Source organism: Anas platyrhynchos, chromosome 26 (assembly GCF_047663525.1).
Source record: "Anas platyrhynchos isolate ZD024472 breed Pekin duck chromosome 26, IASCAAS_PekinDuck_T2T, whole genome shotgun sequence".
NCBI lineage: Eukaryota > Metazoa > Chordata > Aves > Anseriformes > Anatidae > Anas > Anas platyrhynchos.
The window spans coordinates 3,396,289-3,416,008 of NC_092612.1; the positions used below are offsets into that span (position 1 = coordinate 3,396,289).

At 43.6% G+C, this 19,720-nt stretch overlaps 1 protein-coding gene across 3 annotated transcripts; it reads left to right on the forward strand.

Moving 5' to 3' along the window:
- The first annotated feature begins 870 nt into the window (after nucleotides 1–870).
- Nucleotides 871–18,023, forward strand: LOC113842022 (ATPase family AAA domain-containing protein 2-like). Of its 3 annotated transcripts, none has more exons than XM_072028159.1 (8): nucleotides 4,278–4,420; nucleotides 5,915–6,111; nucleotides 7,261–7,889; nucleotides 7,986–8,135; nucleotides 9,204–9,458; nucleotides 10,142–10,275; nucleotides 11,688–11,816; nucleotides 16,625–18,023. In XM_072028159.1, exons 3-8 carry the CDS (start codon nucleotides 7,817–7,819, stop codon nucleotides 16,763–16,765), a joined length of 882 nt encoding a protein of 293 aa, XP_071884260.1. In that variant the 5' UTR covers nucleotides 4,278–4,420; nucleotides 5,915–6,111; nucleotides 7,261–7,816; the 3' UTR covers nucleotides 16,766–18,023. The 3 variants fall into 3 exon arrangements, with proteins under 3 accessions (XP_071884261.1, XP_071884260.1, XP_071884259.1); XM_072028158.1 differs by lacking the exon at nucleotides 16,625–18,023 and adding an exon at nucleotides 12,384–12,642; XM_072028160.1 differs by lacking the exons at nucleotides 5,915–6,111; nucleotides 7,261–7,889; nucleotides 7,986–8,135; ... (2 more) ...; nucleotides 11,688–11,816; nucleotides 16,625–18,023 and adding exons at nucleotides 871–1,011; nucleotides 1,950–2,076; nucleotides 3,056–3,239; nucleotides 5,634–5,888 and having other exon boundaries at nucleotides 4,235–4,420.
- The last annotated feature ends 1,697 nt before the right edge of the window (nucleotides 18,024–19,720 follow it).

Sequence of the window (19,720 nt, forward strand, 5' to 3'; positions counted from 1 at the left end):
TAACTGTAAAATACTTGAAGGTTGAGCAAGTAAGAAAAGCGTATTAATAGATGAGGGGTTTTGAGGGAGGACTGTTTTTTTTGTTTGTTTGTTTGTTTGCTTTTTGGTTTGTTTGTTTCTTGTTGGTATGTTTAAGGAAAACTTGTGACATGCTAAAATGCAATGATTTTGCTTCCAGGCTAGAAAAGAAATTTTCAAGATTCATACTCGTGACTGGACCCCTAAGCCACCGGACATGTTGCTTGATGAACTAGCTGAGAAATGCATTGGTAAGACTGAAACCAAAATGGATTCTTGCTTGTGAGCAAGTTGTAAAGAACCTTAGCTTGTACCAGGCAGTACCCAAGCTCTTGTGCCTTGCTGCACAACTAGTCAACGAGGCAGCTGGCACGCCTTCATAGCAATCAGAGTTAGATGCTTTCATCTATTTACTCTTTGTTGTCGTTCCTCTTGTTGTCTGAGAACGTTAAGTGGTTCTGGGGCATCTTCCTCAAGAGTATAGTTTTTGATGAGGAGTCTGCTTCAGCTGCATAAGCGCAGGATATCAGACAGTGCGCAACATGAAACTTCCCTGCAGAGCGGTAGCACTTTGAATTCCCTGTTAACCTGTTTGGTTTTGGCATTACAAATTCTTTAAATGTTGCATGTTGTAAACCTGGGCCTTGACTGATGTAACGTTTGATTTTTGTTTGTTAGGATACTGTGGTGCAGATATCAAATCTTTATGTACTGAAGCTGCGCTGTGCTCTCTACGCCGATGCTATCCTCAGATTTATGCAAGTAGGGAGAAGTTGCTACTAGACGTTAATTCTATTAAAATAAAAGCAAAGGACTTTTTCATGGCTATGAAGAAGGTTGTTCCGGCATCAAACAGGATCGTGGCTTCACACGGACAAGCACTATCACCCATTTTCAAGCCACTTTTTAAAAGATCAGGAGCGAATATTTTACAAGTTGTGCAGAAGATCTTCCCGCATGCACAGCTTGCACTAAAGGAGGATTGACAGCAAGGTATAACCACAGCATCCACTTCTTTATAATTCTGCTAAAGCAAAAACTTGTGGTTTGTGCAATCAACTTAAACCTTTCAGACATAATGATGGTAGAATTTTATTATTTGCGTGTGCATGTCTTTCTTTTGGGCATGTCTGGAAGATAACGCATAGGTTTTATTCTGGATTCGAAACTGAAATGCCAAATGGAAGCTCTGAATGACTCAATACACAGTAAAGGACGATGTGTTCTCTACTGAAGCATCCTGCTTCTGACGGCAGCTAAGATAATTAGCATTTGTAGAGGTTGACTTGAGGTTTGAAGTATAAGGCACCTATTTTTCTTTAAAAAATCAAAACTCAGATATTTGGAGGGGAAGCATTTCTAGGTCAATGTTTCTAATTCCTTTCTGAAGAATGTCAGGACCAGGATACAAGTATAACTGGTCTAAGCTAAATATTGTTTTAGCTATCATCATTTTAACCAGTCTCCTAATTTAAATGTTTGTGGATCGTACTATACATGTGCACGTGAGATCAATTAGCATTGATATTTACTAGATGAATGGAATTCTGTGGCCATCACATCCTTAATCCCCGTGCTTTCATTGTGGGAACCTCCTCCAGAAAGAAATGGTCTTGTTTTTTTTTTTTTTTTTTTTTTTTAGCTATTTAGCAACTGCAGAAATTGTTCGTAATCTCCTTTATTCTAAGGGGGAGAAAAAAATCACCAAGAGTAGCGTACCGTATACATACACATCAGTGGGACTTAGTACAGCTTTGTAGGGCCTTGTGCCATCTCCTTAGATCTGTGGTGGGATGAACTCTAGGAAATAGCTTTCAGTGTGTGCTCTCAAATGAAGAAAGGGTTTTGGCACTGATTTAGAAGCTGTATTAATGTAAGAGAACGAGACAAAGGCTATTCAGGAAAGTTAACAAACCTCTTTTGTCTTTCAGACCATTTAAATCCTATTTTACAAGATGATATGTTCGACAGTGCTGACGATGCATCCTTGGTTTCTGGAGATGAATTAAAAGATGCAATGCCTGACGGACCAGAGAAAAAACGCCTCTGTTTCAGCAGGTAAAGAAAGATAGATCCCTGTTATGTTTAAATTCTCAGGACTGCTGAGTCTTTGTAAACAGTTCCAGCTGTTAAAAGTGCGAGGGGTGGTAGACGAAGGGGTAACATCAAGTTTGTGTGTTGAAGGGGTGCTTGGTATTCACAAGAAGAAAGAGTGAAGGGACTAAAGTTGTAATGAAGTTGCTCTGAATGACCAAATTGAAAAGCCCAGGCTTCTCTTCCTAAGCCAAAGTGATCCGTAGACTACCAGAACACGTTGACTTAATCCATGGCATTCTTTGAAAGACTCAAGACCACATAAATGTCCTGTCTGTCCTTTTAGCTAAAAATACCCCAACTTTATGGGTTTGTGTTGCCACCTTTTGCCCTTCTGTTTTCCAGGATTCTTAAACCAATGGTGAATTATGTAGCGGAAAGAAAACTGAGAAATGGCTTGTTAAAACACCTTGAGAAAAATTTGAATGGTATCTTTGTTCGTTAAGCCACCAAGTTGTGTTAATCTTGTGGTATTTTAGTATGGAAGTCATGCAAGCCCACAGTTGGAAAGTTAGATCATGTTGTCACAGCTGGATCAGTTATTTTTCTCAGTTTCTATTGCTGTGCTGTCCAGAAGATTTTCTGTCCTCTAGAGCAAGGCTAAGTCTCTAGCATCTTTGATTTAAGCCAGCAAAGGTAGAGCCTGATTGTAGTGGGGAAACAAATGCTCCTCACAAATGTATTTCCTAGTAGTAAAGCAAGATTGCAGGGATATTAATTTGCAGGCTTGGTTTAGTAAAGAATAGGAAACACAAGGGAAGAAGATGAAACAACTGGAATGACTGAATAACTTAACTGGAAATCTTACATGTATTTAATGTACCGCTACCATTTGGATTATTTGGGGATGGAAAAGAAAGTCTATAGGAAAATTACTTGGAACATCTGTGTGTGTCTATTCAGCACCTCATTTATAAACTTGTTTTCTTAACTCTTGTTCTAGGAGTGCTTTCTGCGAACCAACATCACGCCGGCCCCGTCTGCTAATAGTAGGAAAAGAAGGGTACGGCCAGGTTTCTTACGTGGCACCCGCGGTGTTGCACGCTTTGGAGAAGTTTCCTGTTCACACCCTGGACCTTTCTGTTCTGCTTACAAACGTTGCACTGCCAGAAGAGATCTGCGGACAGGTACCTTTTTTCTTTTTATTCTCATCGGATTCACTGACTGTATGTAAAGGATCAATCGAGTTGCAAGTAAGGTGAGCAAAATTCATTGGTAATGGAGGTGGCCTTGTTTTAATGTGCTGGGATGTTTGCTTCTGTCTGAAAATCCCCTTTTCTTTTAGACAGCACCACAAACAATCTGGATGTTGTACATGTCCACATTTTCCATACCCAATTTTACAGTGATGATGTTGCTAGCAGCTCAGGAAGCTGGGCGGTGTTGCTAATAAACATCTCTTTGTGGAAAGAAATGCTGCTCATCTCCCTGGGATCCAGAAAGTAGTTCTCATTGCCTCCTAAGACTGTGTGCTCCCAGTAGATGGCTCTGTATCAGACTGCATGTCGGCTACTTTTTGTAGCCTTCTTCTAAATTATATTAGTAAGGCAATCAAGGTTTGGGGCTTCTGTTTATTTTGTTTTCACACGGACATACACAACTTGTGCCGTTGCAGTATGTGCAATAAAAGCATTAACATTCACAAAATGCTTCATTTGCACGCTGATGTGGTTTTAACTAGAAAAAATGAACAGATTTGGTGTTTTTACTTTTAGGCAGGAAATCCATTTTATTGTTTGGCATCACTACCTTAAAATATTTTTACCTTTAGTGGAAACATTTGAGAGCCATACAAGTAAGGACAGACATGTTACACGACTGAATACTGATGTGTCCCATAAGAGGGACATTTCCTTTCTTTGTTATGCGAAGTTTGTGGCTGTGGCCATATAGCTACGGTGTCTAGCCACTGCCTGAATATATCCTTCCCATCTTCTGACTAGAGTTCTCCGAATACTGATAATCTGAAAGGGTGCACAGAGAAATTCCTTATGTGAAAGGATGCTTGCCACTCTGTTCACATAGTTTCATTTCATGGGGCAGTCAGATGGCTATGTAGCTATGTATTAACAGTTTATTCTACGTGGTTTAGTTTTCTTACCCAAGCTTTCCTTTTCACTAGCTGATCCGAAATGCTCAGAAGACAGCACCAAGCATAATTTATGTCCCAGATATCCATTTTTGGTGGGACAACGTTGGACCTGCCTTGAAATTTACTTTTCTAACTCTACTACGTAACATTCCAGCATTTTCGCCAGTTTTGCTGCTTGCTACGTCTGATGTACGTCACTCAGATCTCCCAGAAGAGGTATTTGTCAATACTTTTCTTACTATTTCTTCAGTTTCTTGTAATTTATGAATGCTTTCAGCATCAAAATGCTGTGCTTTCTTAAATGCCTACTGTTATTACTCAGGCACCCTAACAAATCACTTAAAATTTGCTTAGAGAAAAAGAATACTGTGAAAGCATCTGCTTAATTTTTTTTCTGAGTCAAGCAAGTGACTTTCACCCCCTTCTCACGCATGCAAATAATAAATTAATACAATAATTCCGGTTGCTACAAAGTGGTTCAGTCAAGAATATGCAGTGCTTGAAATGACAAGAGGATGTTTTTACTGAAGAGATTTCTTCTGACAGTCTGCCATTCCATGCTATGTTGGGTAAACTGCTAATAATGCAATTTAGTAGAGAATTGAAACACTTTGATTAAAAAAAAAAATCAGTTTCTTTCTTCATATAGGCCAAAGCTTTCCAAGCTGGAAAGCTAAGTTCCAATTTCTGCTAAGTAACTTTGGAATGGAATTCTAGTTGTATTCCTAAATAAACTGTAGTAAAAGTACATGCAGAACTTCATTGACTTCTGAGAGTTTACACTAAGGGAAGGTGCCCAAAACAGGAACACGCTGTTCTCATTCCGATTATTTTGTCTCAGTTATTGGGGGAAGAGAACAGGTCTTACCTAGAGGTGTTTATTATCAACTGCTTTGAAAGTGCTTGAGTTCCCACAGAAGTTTTTGTACAGGTTCTAAATTCCTTCTAAAATAAGTAGTGAAATTCCTTACCTACCTTTTAATACTAGAAATTGAAAATGGAGGAAGACGTAGAGGTACTAGCTACTTCAGACACCTTTTGGTACAGAAATAAAAACTCAGCAAAAAGCCCTCACTTGTCTGCTGAAGCCTTTCTCTTCCCTCTATAGCCATAAAGGTTCTAAGTAAAGGATGCAGCAAGGCAAGTAAATACAAAGGAAGCGATGTTGGATGTGGTGAAAGCCATTACTTTATCAGTGTAGCGTACAATCCCTTCACCGAGCTTTAATTCTACAGGTGATTCTTAAAGGTGATATTTGAATTTGCCGTGCCAGCCTGTGAAAATGTAGCCTTTTAAGGCCAGGAAGATAACTTTTTTCAGTTTGTGTTCTTCAGGTTATTACTCATTTTAAAAGGTGCTCGTCTTTTTGGAATAGAATATGAGTTTTTGTGGCCTTAACTCTGAAATGTCTTTCCTCCTTCTGCTTGAGATCCAAAAATTATTTAATAAGGAATTTGGAGAAGTGTGCAATATTGAGTTGGCTGGTAGGGCAGAGAGAGCAGCTTTTTTTGAGGACCTAATTCTAAATCAAGTGGCTAAGCCTCCTGTAAAGAAAACAGGTGAGGAGGATATAAGAAGTACATCTAAAACTTTTCTATTGAAGTTACTAGCTCTTTGGGATTTGCTTTGGTGGTCATTTTCTGTCAGTAATTTGTCATATGCTTATATTTGAGTACTGTAAATTGGCTAATTTTTCCTGATTAATTGAAGTTGATCGGACATTGGAAGTCCTGCTTGTAGCACCACCAGCTGAGCCTCAGAAGCCACAAGAGGAAGAAGTAGGGATGCTGGAGGAGGAAGAGGAGGATACCTTGCGTGAACTTAGAATTTTCTTGAGGGACGTTACTCACAGACTTGCCACTGACAGACGTTTCAGGGAATTTGCAAAGCCCGTTGACCCACAGAAGGTAAACTAGTGCTGATCTGTGTGTGTCTGTAACTTCTCAGCGTTTGTATTTCTCAGCGTTTTGGGGAAGGTTCAACTTTGTTTTTAGGGCTGCACTATTAGGATTTTGCAAGAAGCAGAGGCAGTGCTTTTACTTCTGCTGACTCTCAGATGTCTCTTACCGGATTATTCACTGAAAGCCCTGGTTTCATTCTAAAAAGCCAGTCCAAATGCCAACACAGTCTGCTCGTGAAAAGGCTTTGATATGTAGGCATGTCACAGCACTGAAAAGCACAGAGATCTTTCCTTATAATTACAAACAGTACTTACAGGACTACTTTAATGAAGTCTAAAGCCCTTTATTGGACTGTCAGTTCCTGTGGGAACAGGAATAGGAGCAGCAGTTTGTAAAAATAAGTTTTGAGATCCTGTTCTCTGTTTCATCTGGAACTCCTCAATAGGAATCAACCATAAGTGCAGTGTGTTTTCTTTTTCCTCCAAAAAAGATCTGCTTAGATCCCTTTTTCTCCTTAATTGATTAGATAAGCCTAAACTAGGGGCATATATTTCAAAGACAGGTGTAACTTGACTATACCTGCGGATCAGCAAAGGCCTCTTCATGTGGGCATCCACTGGCTTTTCTTCCCCTTTTCTCCTAGGTTCTTGAGCTGTGAAAAATCTAGACAGATACGTATGTCCTCATCTGAACTAGTCATTAGGCTCCTCTTATGGTCTGAGGGAAGAAATCAGCACCTCTGGGCCTAGTTATCTCATTCTAAAGTAGATGCCTGCAATAGGTACTTCACAGGTGCAATTCATGCACCTTTTCCTCAATGTCGACAGCAAAAAGAATGTTGGATGGCTTACTCAGCTTTCACTGTTGTGATTTTCTGAAGCAAAGTGAAATGAATGTCCCACCCTCAGTGTTTCTTCTCTACCATGTATGTGCTTCTGACCTCCCTACTTCTTGTTGTCCTCTCCTAGCAGCTCTAATGCCAGTTGAAAGAGCCCTTCCATTTCTGAGAAGCAAACTGGTTAATTTCAGCATCTTCTGATGCATCGCAAATGTTCAGGGTTTTTAGGAAGTTGTTTATTTAAAGTTTTCAGAATAATTTTGGTAGACAGTGTGCAAGGTTAAGAAAACCTCTGAATGCTTGTATTTGATCTGCAGGTACCTGACTATGCCACAAGGATTAAAGAGCCGATGGATCTTTCAACAGTTCTGACTCAAATTGGCTCGCGCCAGTACCTCACTGCAGGAGACTATCTGAAGGACATCGATCTAATCTGTAACAATGCCTTAGAGTACTACCCAGATCAAAGGTCTACAAGTGAGGATGTGCTTTTTAGCCCTAGTTTAAAAAATCTGTCAAACGTATAGATGGATAAATGCTGTGTGCGGACAACAGACTTTGGATGGATTAGATGATTTTGGACATCCACAGAGAACATCTCTTACCACATTGTAAATATTTTATCATTTTGCTACTTGGGCATGGAAGTGTGATATAAATGTTCCCAAGGAACTAGTGCTTTTGTTTTAATTAACTTCTATGTTGTTATGCTGAAAATATTCACTGAGATAACCTTTCGGAACCAACCTATGAAGAAAGCAATTTTTTTCTGTGATCAAAACAGTTTCATTGGTTGGTAGACAACATTCAGTTAAAGTCTGTAAAATTTCAGATTGTCACAGAGCCTATGTTTTGCAAGACACTGCATATTCAATGGTGAGGAACAAAATGGATACAGAGTTTGGACGACTTTGTGAACAAATTAAAGAATCTCGTGAGAAAAGAGGTACGTGCTTTAACGCTAAGGATTTTAAGACTTGTCTCTGCATTTGTAACTGAGAATGCACAACGAAGATCTTTGGTATCTATTCTTTATTGCAAGGTCACACCTCTCCAGCATGTGCTCCATGCGACAACTCCAAGTCACCACAGCAGAACCCTGCTACTGAAGACGACAAACCAGATGAAGAGAGTAATGAAAATGAGGAGATGACAGCGGCACCTGTAGATGCCAGTACACCCATTTCTAATGGTAAGTTGCATTTTATTCAGCTGCTCTTGTCATTCATACCTTCTCTGTTCTTGAGGCGCAACAGGTGTCTCTGATGCCTGGCTCTTTATGCCAGAGGTATTTTGTTTTCAAATTTACTTCAAAACGTGAGAGAGAAATCCAGAGGTCATTCATTCAATATAGTTATGAATTAAAGTTCAAAGAAAGTTGGTTTACAATATAAAAAAACAAAACAAAACAAAACAAAACAAAAAAACAACTTTGATGGCCCAATTGCCATTTAGTCGCCCCTAAATTGCTAATTCTTGAGGTAAAAAATGTTGTGGATGGCAGTTTCTGAATACTTAACTAGTTTTTAATTATGCAAAATGGTATTTTTACCCCCACTCCACCCCTCCTTTCCCCAAATGCTAAAATCTTAGCTACCTCATACTGTGATTTCCAGTTGAAGGAGGGAAGTCTAACTAGTGAGAGTGGGAATTTTGCCATGGACTCCACCCATATCCTTTTGCAATACTATATGAATACTGCGAATGTTGGGCAAAACCACAAAGTTTGTTTTTTCACAAAAGGTTTACCGAATCAGGAAGCATACGAGGTATAAGTCTTCACGTTTTTTCTCCTTTGAATATTCCCTTAAAATTGTCTCATTAATTAATCTCTTCCAAACATGTATTCAGCTTTTGAAGTCTTCAGCTTGATACCAGACTCGAAGGAGAGCTTATTTCCAGAGGCTTTTATGATGTTCATCTGTATTAGTTCATGCAGTAAGACAGTGACTTTATCAAATAACCTCACGTTGTATTAATATTGCCCATCCAAAGTAAGAATCCTCAGCATGTAAAATCCTGAAAGTGACTGTTTAGTGAATGAAATTCCATAGCTGTGTGTGTGGTTTGTTTGCTTGTTTTTAATCTTAATAGCAAACTGACCCCATTAACTTTCAACTCTTTTCTCAGCATATGTAGGCAGTGGTAGCTCAGTTCCTTTGTTTTCCTTGTCAGTCAAGTAAGATGAAGATAATGGATTTTGAAGAAAGAATTCTTTTGGTTATGTTTTGGATTACTTTTTTATGCTGTCTCTTTGTAGGTGCGTCAGAAAGAAAGCGCAGAAGGAACAACTGTGCGCATGCTGCAGCAAAGAGAAGAAGGAGTTCTCAATTCGATACAGAGAACAGAGTACCAACAGATGACCAAAACGATAGCGATGAAGAAGAGTTTGTGGACAAACATGTTTCTGGCATATGTCAAGTAAAACTTAACAGTGAAAAGGAAAGTGCTAAGCTTTGTGGATATTCCCCACCAAGATGGGGAACTATAACTAATGAAAATCCAAGTTCAAATGGTAAGGGAGAAGTCCAACAGATCCTTTAGCACCTTATTCTTGCTGAGGAGGATTGCACTATTTATTAGCTTTAGGCTTCAATTTCACTCTATTTTTTCTGTTTCAGCTCTCAAAAATCATCACACAGTTTATTCCGTAATGATGTTGCTCCTCTAATTGTGCAAGCCAAGCCCACATGTTTCTGTAGGTGCTGTTTTTTTGATTCTGAAGTCTGTTTTTTTCTAATGGTACCTAACTGAAAGCCAGCAGTCACTGACATTCTTTTATTGTACGAGGTGCTTTCCAATAACGAGCAGCTTAGGTGAAAAAGCTGCACTTCAAGATACGTGGATCCAGAGTAACATGTGGAATAGGAGACTTAAGCCCTAATGTTGTACTCTGAGATGTGTTCCCTAACCTGCATTGGCAACATGATTATTTTTTTCCACTATTAAGCTTTTCATTAGTGCTTTTGGTTTGTTTGTGGGTATTTTTGTTTGCTTTTTTTGTCTTAGTTTCTAATTTTTATGGAGCAGTGACTTTAGCTGGAAAGAAGGGAGAAGCCAAGTATTTCTCAGTGAAGACGATAACAATTCTGTCTCTGTATTTGTAGAAAGAGACTGTTTGGCAGGTACAGGATACTTCACTGAGACTGTATTCTAGATAAACAGAAAACCTGACTGAAGAAATCTGTGTCCTTCCAGATTCCTGGGCATTTCAAGCGGTGACTCCTGAATGTACTTGGGAAGAAGACCAACAACAGATAAGTGATGAGAACACTGTACAAGTCCCTACGGAGACAGACTACATAGTTATTGTGGATCGCTATGAGCTCAAAGTATGTCTAATTTCAGCTTTTTTTTAATGCTCAAATAGGGCATATTCCTGCGACATGTAAAATTGCAAATTAAGCCCATTGTTAACCAATGCCAATTAAAACAATTAATTGGAAGGACATACAGATAGTGAAATAATTCAGCCTGTAATGCACTGTGACTGTTTAGTTTCCACACCTCATGGAGATTTCTGTAGGCTACCATTTGCTTCTGGTCATCTGTAGTTTAGGAGACAGATTCTTTGCCTAATTTTTAAGACAAAAGGCCTTGCTGAATTTTAAAATACCACACTGACAACCTGCTAGTACTATTATGGATATCATTTTAATGATTCATAATTCTTATGATGGGTTTGAGGGCTTTTATTTGGGGATTTTTTTTCATGCTTTGATGTATTAAGAACCTGAAAAGGATCCTTATTTCTTGCAGTGATGATTTTAAACCTGAAGTTAGCAGGTTGACGTAAACTAGCTAGCCATGGAGAAGTGACTACTTTTCTGAAATTCCTTGAAAGTGCAGTATTAGAATTTCTTATATTGTGTGTGTGTATATATATATATATATATCTATACATGAGGGAGGCAGAGTTTGCTGATAAGATGATAAGCAGCATTATTTCCAGGGGGCAGTAATATTTCCATTTGGAATGGCTGCTCCCTAAAGCTACATGCTTGCAGGCTCACACAGGTAATGGACAGCTGTGGCAGTGGAAGAAGGTGCTGCCACTAGCTTGTCACTGTTGCTGTGCCAGAGATTATCATCTCTGCATCTTTGGTAATAGAAATGACTGTGTGAGAGAGAGGTGATTGCTACAAGCAGTCGCTTTGCTATTTACCCACCCCTGAATTTAAAGGTAGGATTGAGCAAACTAATCCACCTTTGCTCTGGGCGTTTGAGCAATCTGTTCTGCCAGCAGAGTTGTAGGCATGGCACACGTGGGTAAAGGTAATCACCTAAGGGTGCTTCCTTTTCCAGCTGGCACGGCTGTATCTACAAGATCTGCAGCCTTTTTACAGTGCTCCGCGCTGCTGCAATGCTTCTCTAATGAAATGCAACAGTGGCTTTGCTGTGGCAGCAGCTGTCCTACAAGGAGGATCGTGTCATTCCCTGCTGCTTTGGGAGCAGTCGACTTGCAATTACAACCATTGATGTGATAGATTGGTTAGTAGTAAAAGATTGTCCGAAATTTCAGCCTTTCCTTTCTCTGAAATATGAAAAATTAACTCATTTTCCCTGCTGAAATCTCATGGGATATTTAATCTGTTCTCTGAAGTGTCACATTTTATTTAATAGCGTAAGAAAAAGTAGGCTGTCACTTGTATTGTTACTGTTCAACCTCCGAAACCATATAGAGCGTATTCAAAGGATCTTGTACTATGCTAAAGTTGTTGTTTTGCTCCATTGTTGTCTTCAGAAACTGTTATGCTTTGTCACTGAGATAACGAAGGGATTTGACATTTATCACCTGGAAAAAGTATATGGCGTCATTAATCAGTGTATTTACAACCATAGAGAAGACTACGACAAAACCGATTTGGTGGAGGTAATTTTTGTTTTGAATTCTAGCACTTCCTGTCACTGTTACGCAGTATTTGTGTGTTCTGGGGTATCGTGGTTGTTTAGAATTGCTCTTCACTGCTTAGCTGTCTGTGCACAGACAACAACAGTACGACTTCTCCCTTTCAGTCTGGAAGACGTTTATCCATCTTGCAAAACCATTGTTATATTTGGCATAACTGTTGGCAGTTTCTGCAGGAACAAGCTTGAACTTGAAGACAATGGGTCCACCCACACAGCCCTTTCAAAGCAGTTAACCTTAGTCTGTCAGTAGTTTTCCTTGGGAACCATTTTGGGAGCGGGAGGACTACGAAGGGGAGGTGCTTTTCTAAGTCTTTCACTCGCTCTCTCCCTCTACAGCCAGTCATGCACGGTGATAGCAGTTGTTCCATCCTTGGAGAGAAATTTAAGTATATAACAAGAGTTTGAGACTTCTCTCTAGTCACACTCTAATCTCTTTTTAACTAATGCGCTTGAGCATCTGTAATTGGGGAGATTTCTGCCTGTGCCAGTTTTACACTGAGTCAAATTCTCTGGTCTCTTCCTGTAAAAGATGATTTCGGAGTTGTCCGAACTCCTCAGAAGTCTGTGTGAGGCGTCCATGGTCCAAGTCAGGTGTTCCCAGTATACGCTTGGATATTCACTCTTCACATTGAAGATCCTTGAACCCATTTATCTTAGAGTTGCTTGTGCTTGAGAACAGATGAAATTTGTTGTGCCGATCAGTCTGCCTTGAAAAGAGAGTGCCTCTTTTTTTTAGGCACTGGTCATCTCGATCTCTTCTTCCACATCTGATAAAGAGTTAGAACGGACACTCTGTTCTGCCTGTGAGAGGATTATTTAGATTCAGGGAGGCCGCTCCTGAAAAAAAAAATGAGATCTTTTAGGTCGAGAAGGGATTTATTTATGTTGTCTCATGGCCTGTGAACTTTTGTAACTTAACATTTAATTTAAGTGTTAAAAGTTAAGTAGCTTTCTTGGTTTTCTATTTCTTCCTTTAGCTTAGGCAAACAAATCTCTCCTATTCAGAGTGCACTGTACAAGTTAGTCAGGAGCGTGCTCTACTGTATGGAGAGATAGAGAACTTAAGGAGTAATTATTCAAAGTCCAGAAATTAACTTGAGCTTGTTGTGGCTTCTCAGCAACTGTTTCTTCCTTCTAATTGTTGTGAAACCACTGCTGAGAGAGATCCATATAGTTGATATCCTCCTCTCTATTTTGGATGTATAAGGATGCCTCTGAAGCTAGAAGGGGTAAGAGGCCGTTGTGATGGTGGTAGCACACTGTTTGCTAAATATTACTAACCATGTATTACAAATTATTTATTTTTATAGTAATAGAAAGTGTTCTTAAGCTTTCATTTGTGCTTACTGCTATTTTAGTAATAGGTAGTAATGGTAATAGAAGGATGGTTGGACTAGATGATCCTGTGGGTCCTTTCCAACCTTGTGTTTCTATGATTCTTTCATGAGGAAGCTGTAGACCGCGATGAGGTCTCCCCTCAGCCTGCTCCTTTCCAGGCCGAACGGGCCCAGTGCCCTCAGCCGCTCCTCATATGTCTTCCCCTCAAGGCCCTTCACCATCTTCGTAGCTCTTCTCTGGACACTCTCCAACAGTTTAATGTTCTTTTTGTACTGTGGTGCCCAGAACTGCACACAGTGCTCGAGGTGAGGCCGCACAGCGCGGAGCAGTGCAGGACAATCACCTCCCTCAACCGACTAGCAGTGCTGTGCTTGATGCACCCCAGGGTATGGTTGGCCCTCCTGGCTGCCAGGGCACACTGCTGGCTCATACTCAACTTGCTGTCAACCACAGCCCCCCTAGATCCGTCTCTGCAGAGCTGCTCTCCAGCATCTCATCGCCCAGTCTGTACATATAACCAGGGTTGCCCCGTCCCCGGTGCAGGACCCGGCACTTGCTCTTGTAAAACTTCATGCGGTTGGTGATCGCCCAGCTCTCCAATCTGTCCAGATCTCTCTGCAAGGCCTTTCCACCCTCAACAGTCAACAACTTCAAGTTTAGTGTCATCAGCAAATTTGCTCAAAACACCTTCTAGTCCTACATCCAAATTGTTTATAAAAGCATTGAAAAGAACTGGCCCTAAAACAGAGCCCTGGGGGACCCCACTGGTGACCAGCCACCAGCCTGATGTAGCCCCATTTACCATAACCCTCTGAGCCCTACCCGTCAGACATTGTTCACCCATCGTATGATGTTTTTTATCTATGCTTGACATTTTTAATGGGATTGTGTATATGGTTTGCTTTTCTTGTTCTCTAAAATGACTTTTTGAGAAATCCTTTATATAATGAACATGAAGTTGAGGAATCACAGGCAAGACAGGTGACAAGAACTTCTGAGGTGCTCAAAAGAGTACACACCATAAAAATATCCATTTCTGCTTCCTAGCTTTTTTCCTGATCTGTTATAAGTGCATTGTCATCTTTCTCCCGTGACTGCATTCTACAGGGCTGAGTTTTTGGGATGCTAGCTAGCACTCCTGAGTGCATTACTTCAGGTTTCTAGGCCAGTCTAATAAGCGTCTTCCACCACTGAGGCACCAGTATGAATATGAACCAGTCCTTTTTGTTAGAATTGTAGGGGTTGGAAGGGACCTCCAGAGATCATCGGGTCCAACTCCCCTGCCAAAGCAGGTTCCTTAGAGCAGGTTGCCCAGGTAGGCATCCAGATGGGCCTTGAATATCTCCAGAGAAGGAGACTCCACAACCTCCCTGGGCTGCCTGTCCCAGTGCTCCGTCACCCTCACCGTGAAGAAGTTCTTTCACATGTTGGTGTGGAGCTTCCTGGGCTCCATTTTGTGGCCATTGCCCCTTGTCCTGTCCCCACAAACCACTGAAAAGAGGTTGGCCAAATCCCTCTGTCCACCACATCTCAGATATTTATACACATTGAGGAGATCCCCTCTCAGTCTTTTCTCCAGGCTGAACAGCCCCGGGTCTCTCAGCCTTTCCTCACAGGGGAGATGCTCCAGGCCCCATTGTCGTCTTTGTTGCCCTCCGCTGGACTCTTTCCAGGAGACCCCTGTCTTTTTTGTACTGGGGAACCCAGAACTGCTGGACACAGTGCTCCAAGTCTAACTTTTCTCAATTGTTTCAGGATCTATCTATGCTATATAAACCATGGAGCTTTCTAGGCAAACACTGGCAAATCGTGAGCCAGGTGCAACTCAATGCCGACGTTTCCGTCTGTGTGTTAGGGGTGGCAGCTTTTTCCAAGACTGACCTACACCTGGCACCTAATCTGCGTTTCAGTAGATGTACAGAAGGGAACAAAGAGCTGTGTTGTTAGCACTGTATTTAAAAAGCTACCGTGAAGAAGATGCCTGTGTTGAGCGGACAACAGGAAGCTTTCATTGCATCTCCAGGCAAAGGAGAGGAAAAAAACATACCACTGAGGCAAAAATGTGTTTCTTCTTATCCACTTCAAGACGATGTTGAAAACCTGGTATCCTAAATGCATCTTTACCTATGGAACCACAGTCAGCTCATTGCATTGCAACTGGAAAATTTCATACTTAAAAGGGAATGACAGGCAACGAGGAAGCAGGAGCGTTCCTGGCATCAAAACTTTTGCTCTTCAAAGTTTTGGGCAAACTTCTCCCCGTTATTGGTCTGGAGAGAAGAAGACCTTCACAGTTAAATATATATAAAGGTGTAAATCTCGGTTGTACATGAACAGCTGTCACAGCTAAGGGTTCCCAGAAGCCCCATTCTGGTTTTTCTGACTTGGGGAAAAGATCAACTTTTAGCGTCTGAGGTAAAAACATTGCTAAAAGCAGCGGTATTGAAGAGAAGTACGTAGTGGGAGTTAAAGCGAAGCGTAGACTAAGATATCTGGACACGTATTGAAGGAAGAGCTCCTCTTTATTCAACTTGGAGGTGGAAAAAAGGGGGGTTGGGGGTGGGTTTTTTGTTTGTTCGCTGTTTGTTTTTTCTCCAAAGGTTTTGGGGGTGTCCCAGCCAGCCCCGGAGGGCATTCCTCCCTCAGCAGCGGGCACCTGAGGGGAACTCGGGGCTGGAGAAGAAGCCGAGGTCGGGGAGCCGGGCGCCCTCAGCGCCTTTATGCCCTGAGCCGAGGCGAGCCGAGCCGGGCCGGGCCGGCCGCCGCCTGCCGGGCGGAGCGGCTCCGCCCCGCTCCCTGCCGGGGGAGGCTGAGGCACCGCGGCCCGCCGCTGCCCGGCCCTGCCCGGCTCTCAAACCCTCCCGGGGACGGGGGGAGGAGGCTGCGAGGCGCCGGGAGGATGCGAGTGGGCGCCGCGGGCTGCGAGGCGAGGGCCCGGGCGGCCGGCGGAGCTGGGACTCGGCGACGGCTCAGCGCCCGCCCCGCCGGCAGCGGACGACTCCCGGAGACGCAAAACGGCGGCGGCGGAGGAGGAGGCAGGCGGCGGGGCTGAGAGGAGAGGGGGGCGAGGCGGCTGCGGGAGGCGACCCCAAGCGGCCATGGGAGACCCCTGGGGAGAAGGCGAGGCGCTCCCCCGGCCGGCCCTGAGGAGAGGGGCGGCTGCGAGCACCCCTTCCCCGGCTCTGCGAGGGGGGAACGGGGCGCGGTTGGGCTGTGACAGAGCTGGGGGTATGGGGGCACACGGGCAGGGCGAGCAACTTCGCTTTCCGTGCCTTGAACCGGGACGGAGCCAGCCGAGACCGGGCTTCCCCCCCTCTATATATACACACACGCGCTCGGTGTGGCGGTGGGAGGGGAGCGGGGCCATGTCCCCAGCCCTGCCGGGGGTTTTTGCGGTGCCGAGGGCCGCCCTGACGCCCGGCTGTCCCCCAGGTGCTGCGCGGCGCTGGAGATCGGCAGCCGGCGGGGCGAGGCGAGGTGCCTAATGGAGGCGGCGGCGGGGCGCTGAGGGAGCGGAGAGGCTGCGGCTGTCAGCGCTGCCCGGTAGGTGCTGGGGCTCCCCATCAGGCTTGACGGAGGAGTTTGGCTTTGTTGAAGGGTGAGTCAAGGCTGAGGTGGCGGTCCCAGCCGGGACAGGCGCCCCAGAGAGCGCCTTGGCGCTGTGAAAGTGCACGGCGATCCGTGCAAAGGGGGCTTTGTTGTGGAAGGCCTGAGGTGAACACGAGCAGCCCGCTGGAGGGGGAAAGGAGAGGGGAGTTTGGAAAGCTGCGCTGCTGGTGTTAAGCAGCAGCCTGTGCTGCGTTGGTGTTTGCTCAGAGGGGTTTCACGCACGAGGAGCTGGTGGGTGCTCTGAGGAACCTGGTCCAGCTGTGGAGAACAACCTGTATGAGGCAAACCCCAGGACCCAAATGCCATAGGCTGTAAGTCCAAACCTCCCCGAACAAGCAGACATTAAGTAGAAAACCCATTTGTTACCGTCTTGAAACATTGCCAGCAAGGCAGCCTCTTCCAGTTACGCTGTTAATTGGGTTCCCCGGAGCTCGTTAGAAGGAGGTGCCATTTTTTCTAAACGAGGTGACTGCTAACTTCAGGCTTGCAGTCCTACTAGCTTTCCTCGGCCAAAAAGCCCTCTGCATTTCCGTAAAGCACCTGTGCACTGTGCTTGTTTAACAAAGACAAGTTTGAGACATAACACTTGGAGGTAGGGCAGGCATTCTCTTTGTGAGGCTTTCCTACTCCTTGAATGCTTCTTGTGGCTCTCCTGGGCTCTCTCTTCTCTTGCCAAGCCCTCGATGACCTGTGCCTGCTTCAGCTGCATCCAGCGCTCCGTTTGCTAGCCGTAATTGTCGTCATTTATCTCTGCTGGTTATTACTGGGAAAACCGATGTTTATCGCTGCGTGTTCATGCGTCCCTGGAGCCTGTTAGAGCTGGCTTTTGAACGGTTCTGCCTTTTGTAAATTTCTCTACGCTGAAGAATTTCTGTCAAGTGATGGACTTTGTGCTGTTGTTAGGATTCCTTTTGTTCCTAATGTACCAAAAAGGCTGTTTCCTTGGGTCTTTTGCTTCCCTTAGCAGTTTGTGGTGTTTCACTTAGGCTTATTACTATCCTTGCGCTGTTTTTCCCCCAGTCACTTACAAAGCCTGAGGGACAGGATTAATTTTTTTTTAATCTAGTTACCATTAATATAAATGATCTTTTTGTTTGGATGTGACTTCTGAATTCATAACAGTCTTACTTCAAAGATCTGCGACTGGTTTTGCAGTCTGATGCTTTCTTCAAGTTTGAGTTGAGAATTTCTTCCATCTTTATGGAACTAACTTCTAAAGCAGCAAGTCAGTGTAAACTGTTTTTCTAGTTCTGTTTGCACGTAATAAATATAACGGAGGCATACTCGCTTGTGGCTGAGCTCTGGCCAATCTCTATTTCTATGGTCAGTTTCGCTTTGTGTCTCAAGGCTGAAGTCTAGCTGAGAATTCCCCTGTGCCAGATGCAGTCTTTTTGTATATTATGAAATTAGGCTCTCTAATTTTGAGAAATCCTGAGCCTGTTGCAAAATTGACAGAACGAGCTCTTTGGGGTCTGTTTAATAGAAGTCCTACGTGATGAGTTTTGGGGTGATGAGGGGAGGGGACATTCTGACCACATTTGGCGGAGTGCAGGAGGGCCTGGACGCGCTGTTCCCTTCTGTGAACTCACGGTCGGTATTCCCTCTCCGTCCTGTGCCAGAGACGTGAGGTCACTGATCCATAAATGCCCGAGATGGTTTGCCTCGGAGTTGCCGGTGACTTGTAAACAAGTGATGCAATTTTCAGGATAGCACGGTTTCCCCTCCTCCCTTTGTTTCCTCGCTATTTCCCAGTCAGGTACCAGTATCAGTGTTCAAGTCCGGCTGTCGGTTGTATCACCTTTGCCGAGTGTGTGCTCACAGGAATCCAGTTTTGTGGTGTTATTAATTAACTTTCTGACACTGTCACGTCAGGCACTAAAGGTGCTTCCTCCTGCAGTCTACACAAGGGATGTGATGACTCAAGTTTTCAACATCTTTATTGTCATTGGTAGTATTAATTCTGATGTTCATCTTTTATTGCAGTCCATCATGTTAGTTTGGTTTGTTTTCAGTTTGGTTTGTGGTTTTGTTGTTGGTTTTTGGGGTAGCTCAGGGCCTCCTGAAATACTCCAACCGCTCTGCTGCATAAATAGTTGTTTCTTTTTCTGTGGAGATGGGAGCCACCAAAAATGCCTCCTTTCCTTATCCTGTAGCAGCCAAATGGCATTTCATAACGCTGTGCCGTGCCTCCCTTTGGCTGATGGTTCATTTCCAGTTCTCTTGCCTTTCTGAGAGCTGGAAGGAACCACACCAGGACCACCAGGACCACTCACCTCTTTTCGTGTACCCTTCAGAGTGCAGTGAGCTGCAAGGTGTTGCATAAAGCAGCATCTCTGCTTCCAGGGGATCCTTTCTACCCAGCTCTGGAAGTCAGCCCAAAGGGAGCACACGGCTGCTGACGTGGGAGAACGTGAAGGGAAATACAGGCAAGAACTCTGACCACGTTGCTACTAGCTCTTAGAAGACCTTGGAGATAGATCATGGAGAGCTTAATGATGCAAACATGCTTTGAAAGTTTGACTTCTGCTTGCACCTAACAGGTCCAGAAGAGCTCACTTCCAAAAAAAAAACCAACAGGCTTCCAGTTGTGTTTGGAGCCGTTCCAGAAAGCCACTTGGTGTTGCAGGTTCTCGTTGGGTGTCTTGGCCTTCTTGACCCACAGCTTGAAGCCGCTGCTGGAGCCAGCCTTGGAGCCAGCAGGGAGCTCCTGAACTTTGTCATGGTTATGGCAAAGGCTGCAGGTGTTCAGCGCCCTGAATCTGGAGAGCATCTCTCAAGCCACATATAGTTTGTGAGACCAGAAAGAGCTGCCGGCTTATAATGAGTGCTGTGACTTAGGCGCATGGTTTGTAGAGGTTTTAAGGCGTAGTGCATGAGTGCCAGGCTCCTGTTTGGTCACTGGGACAAAACGAGATCTGG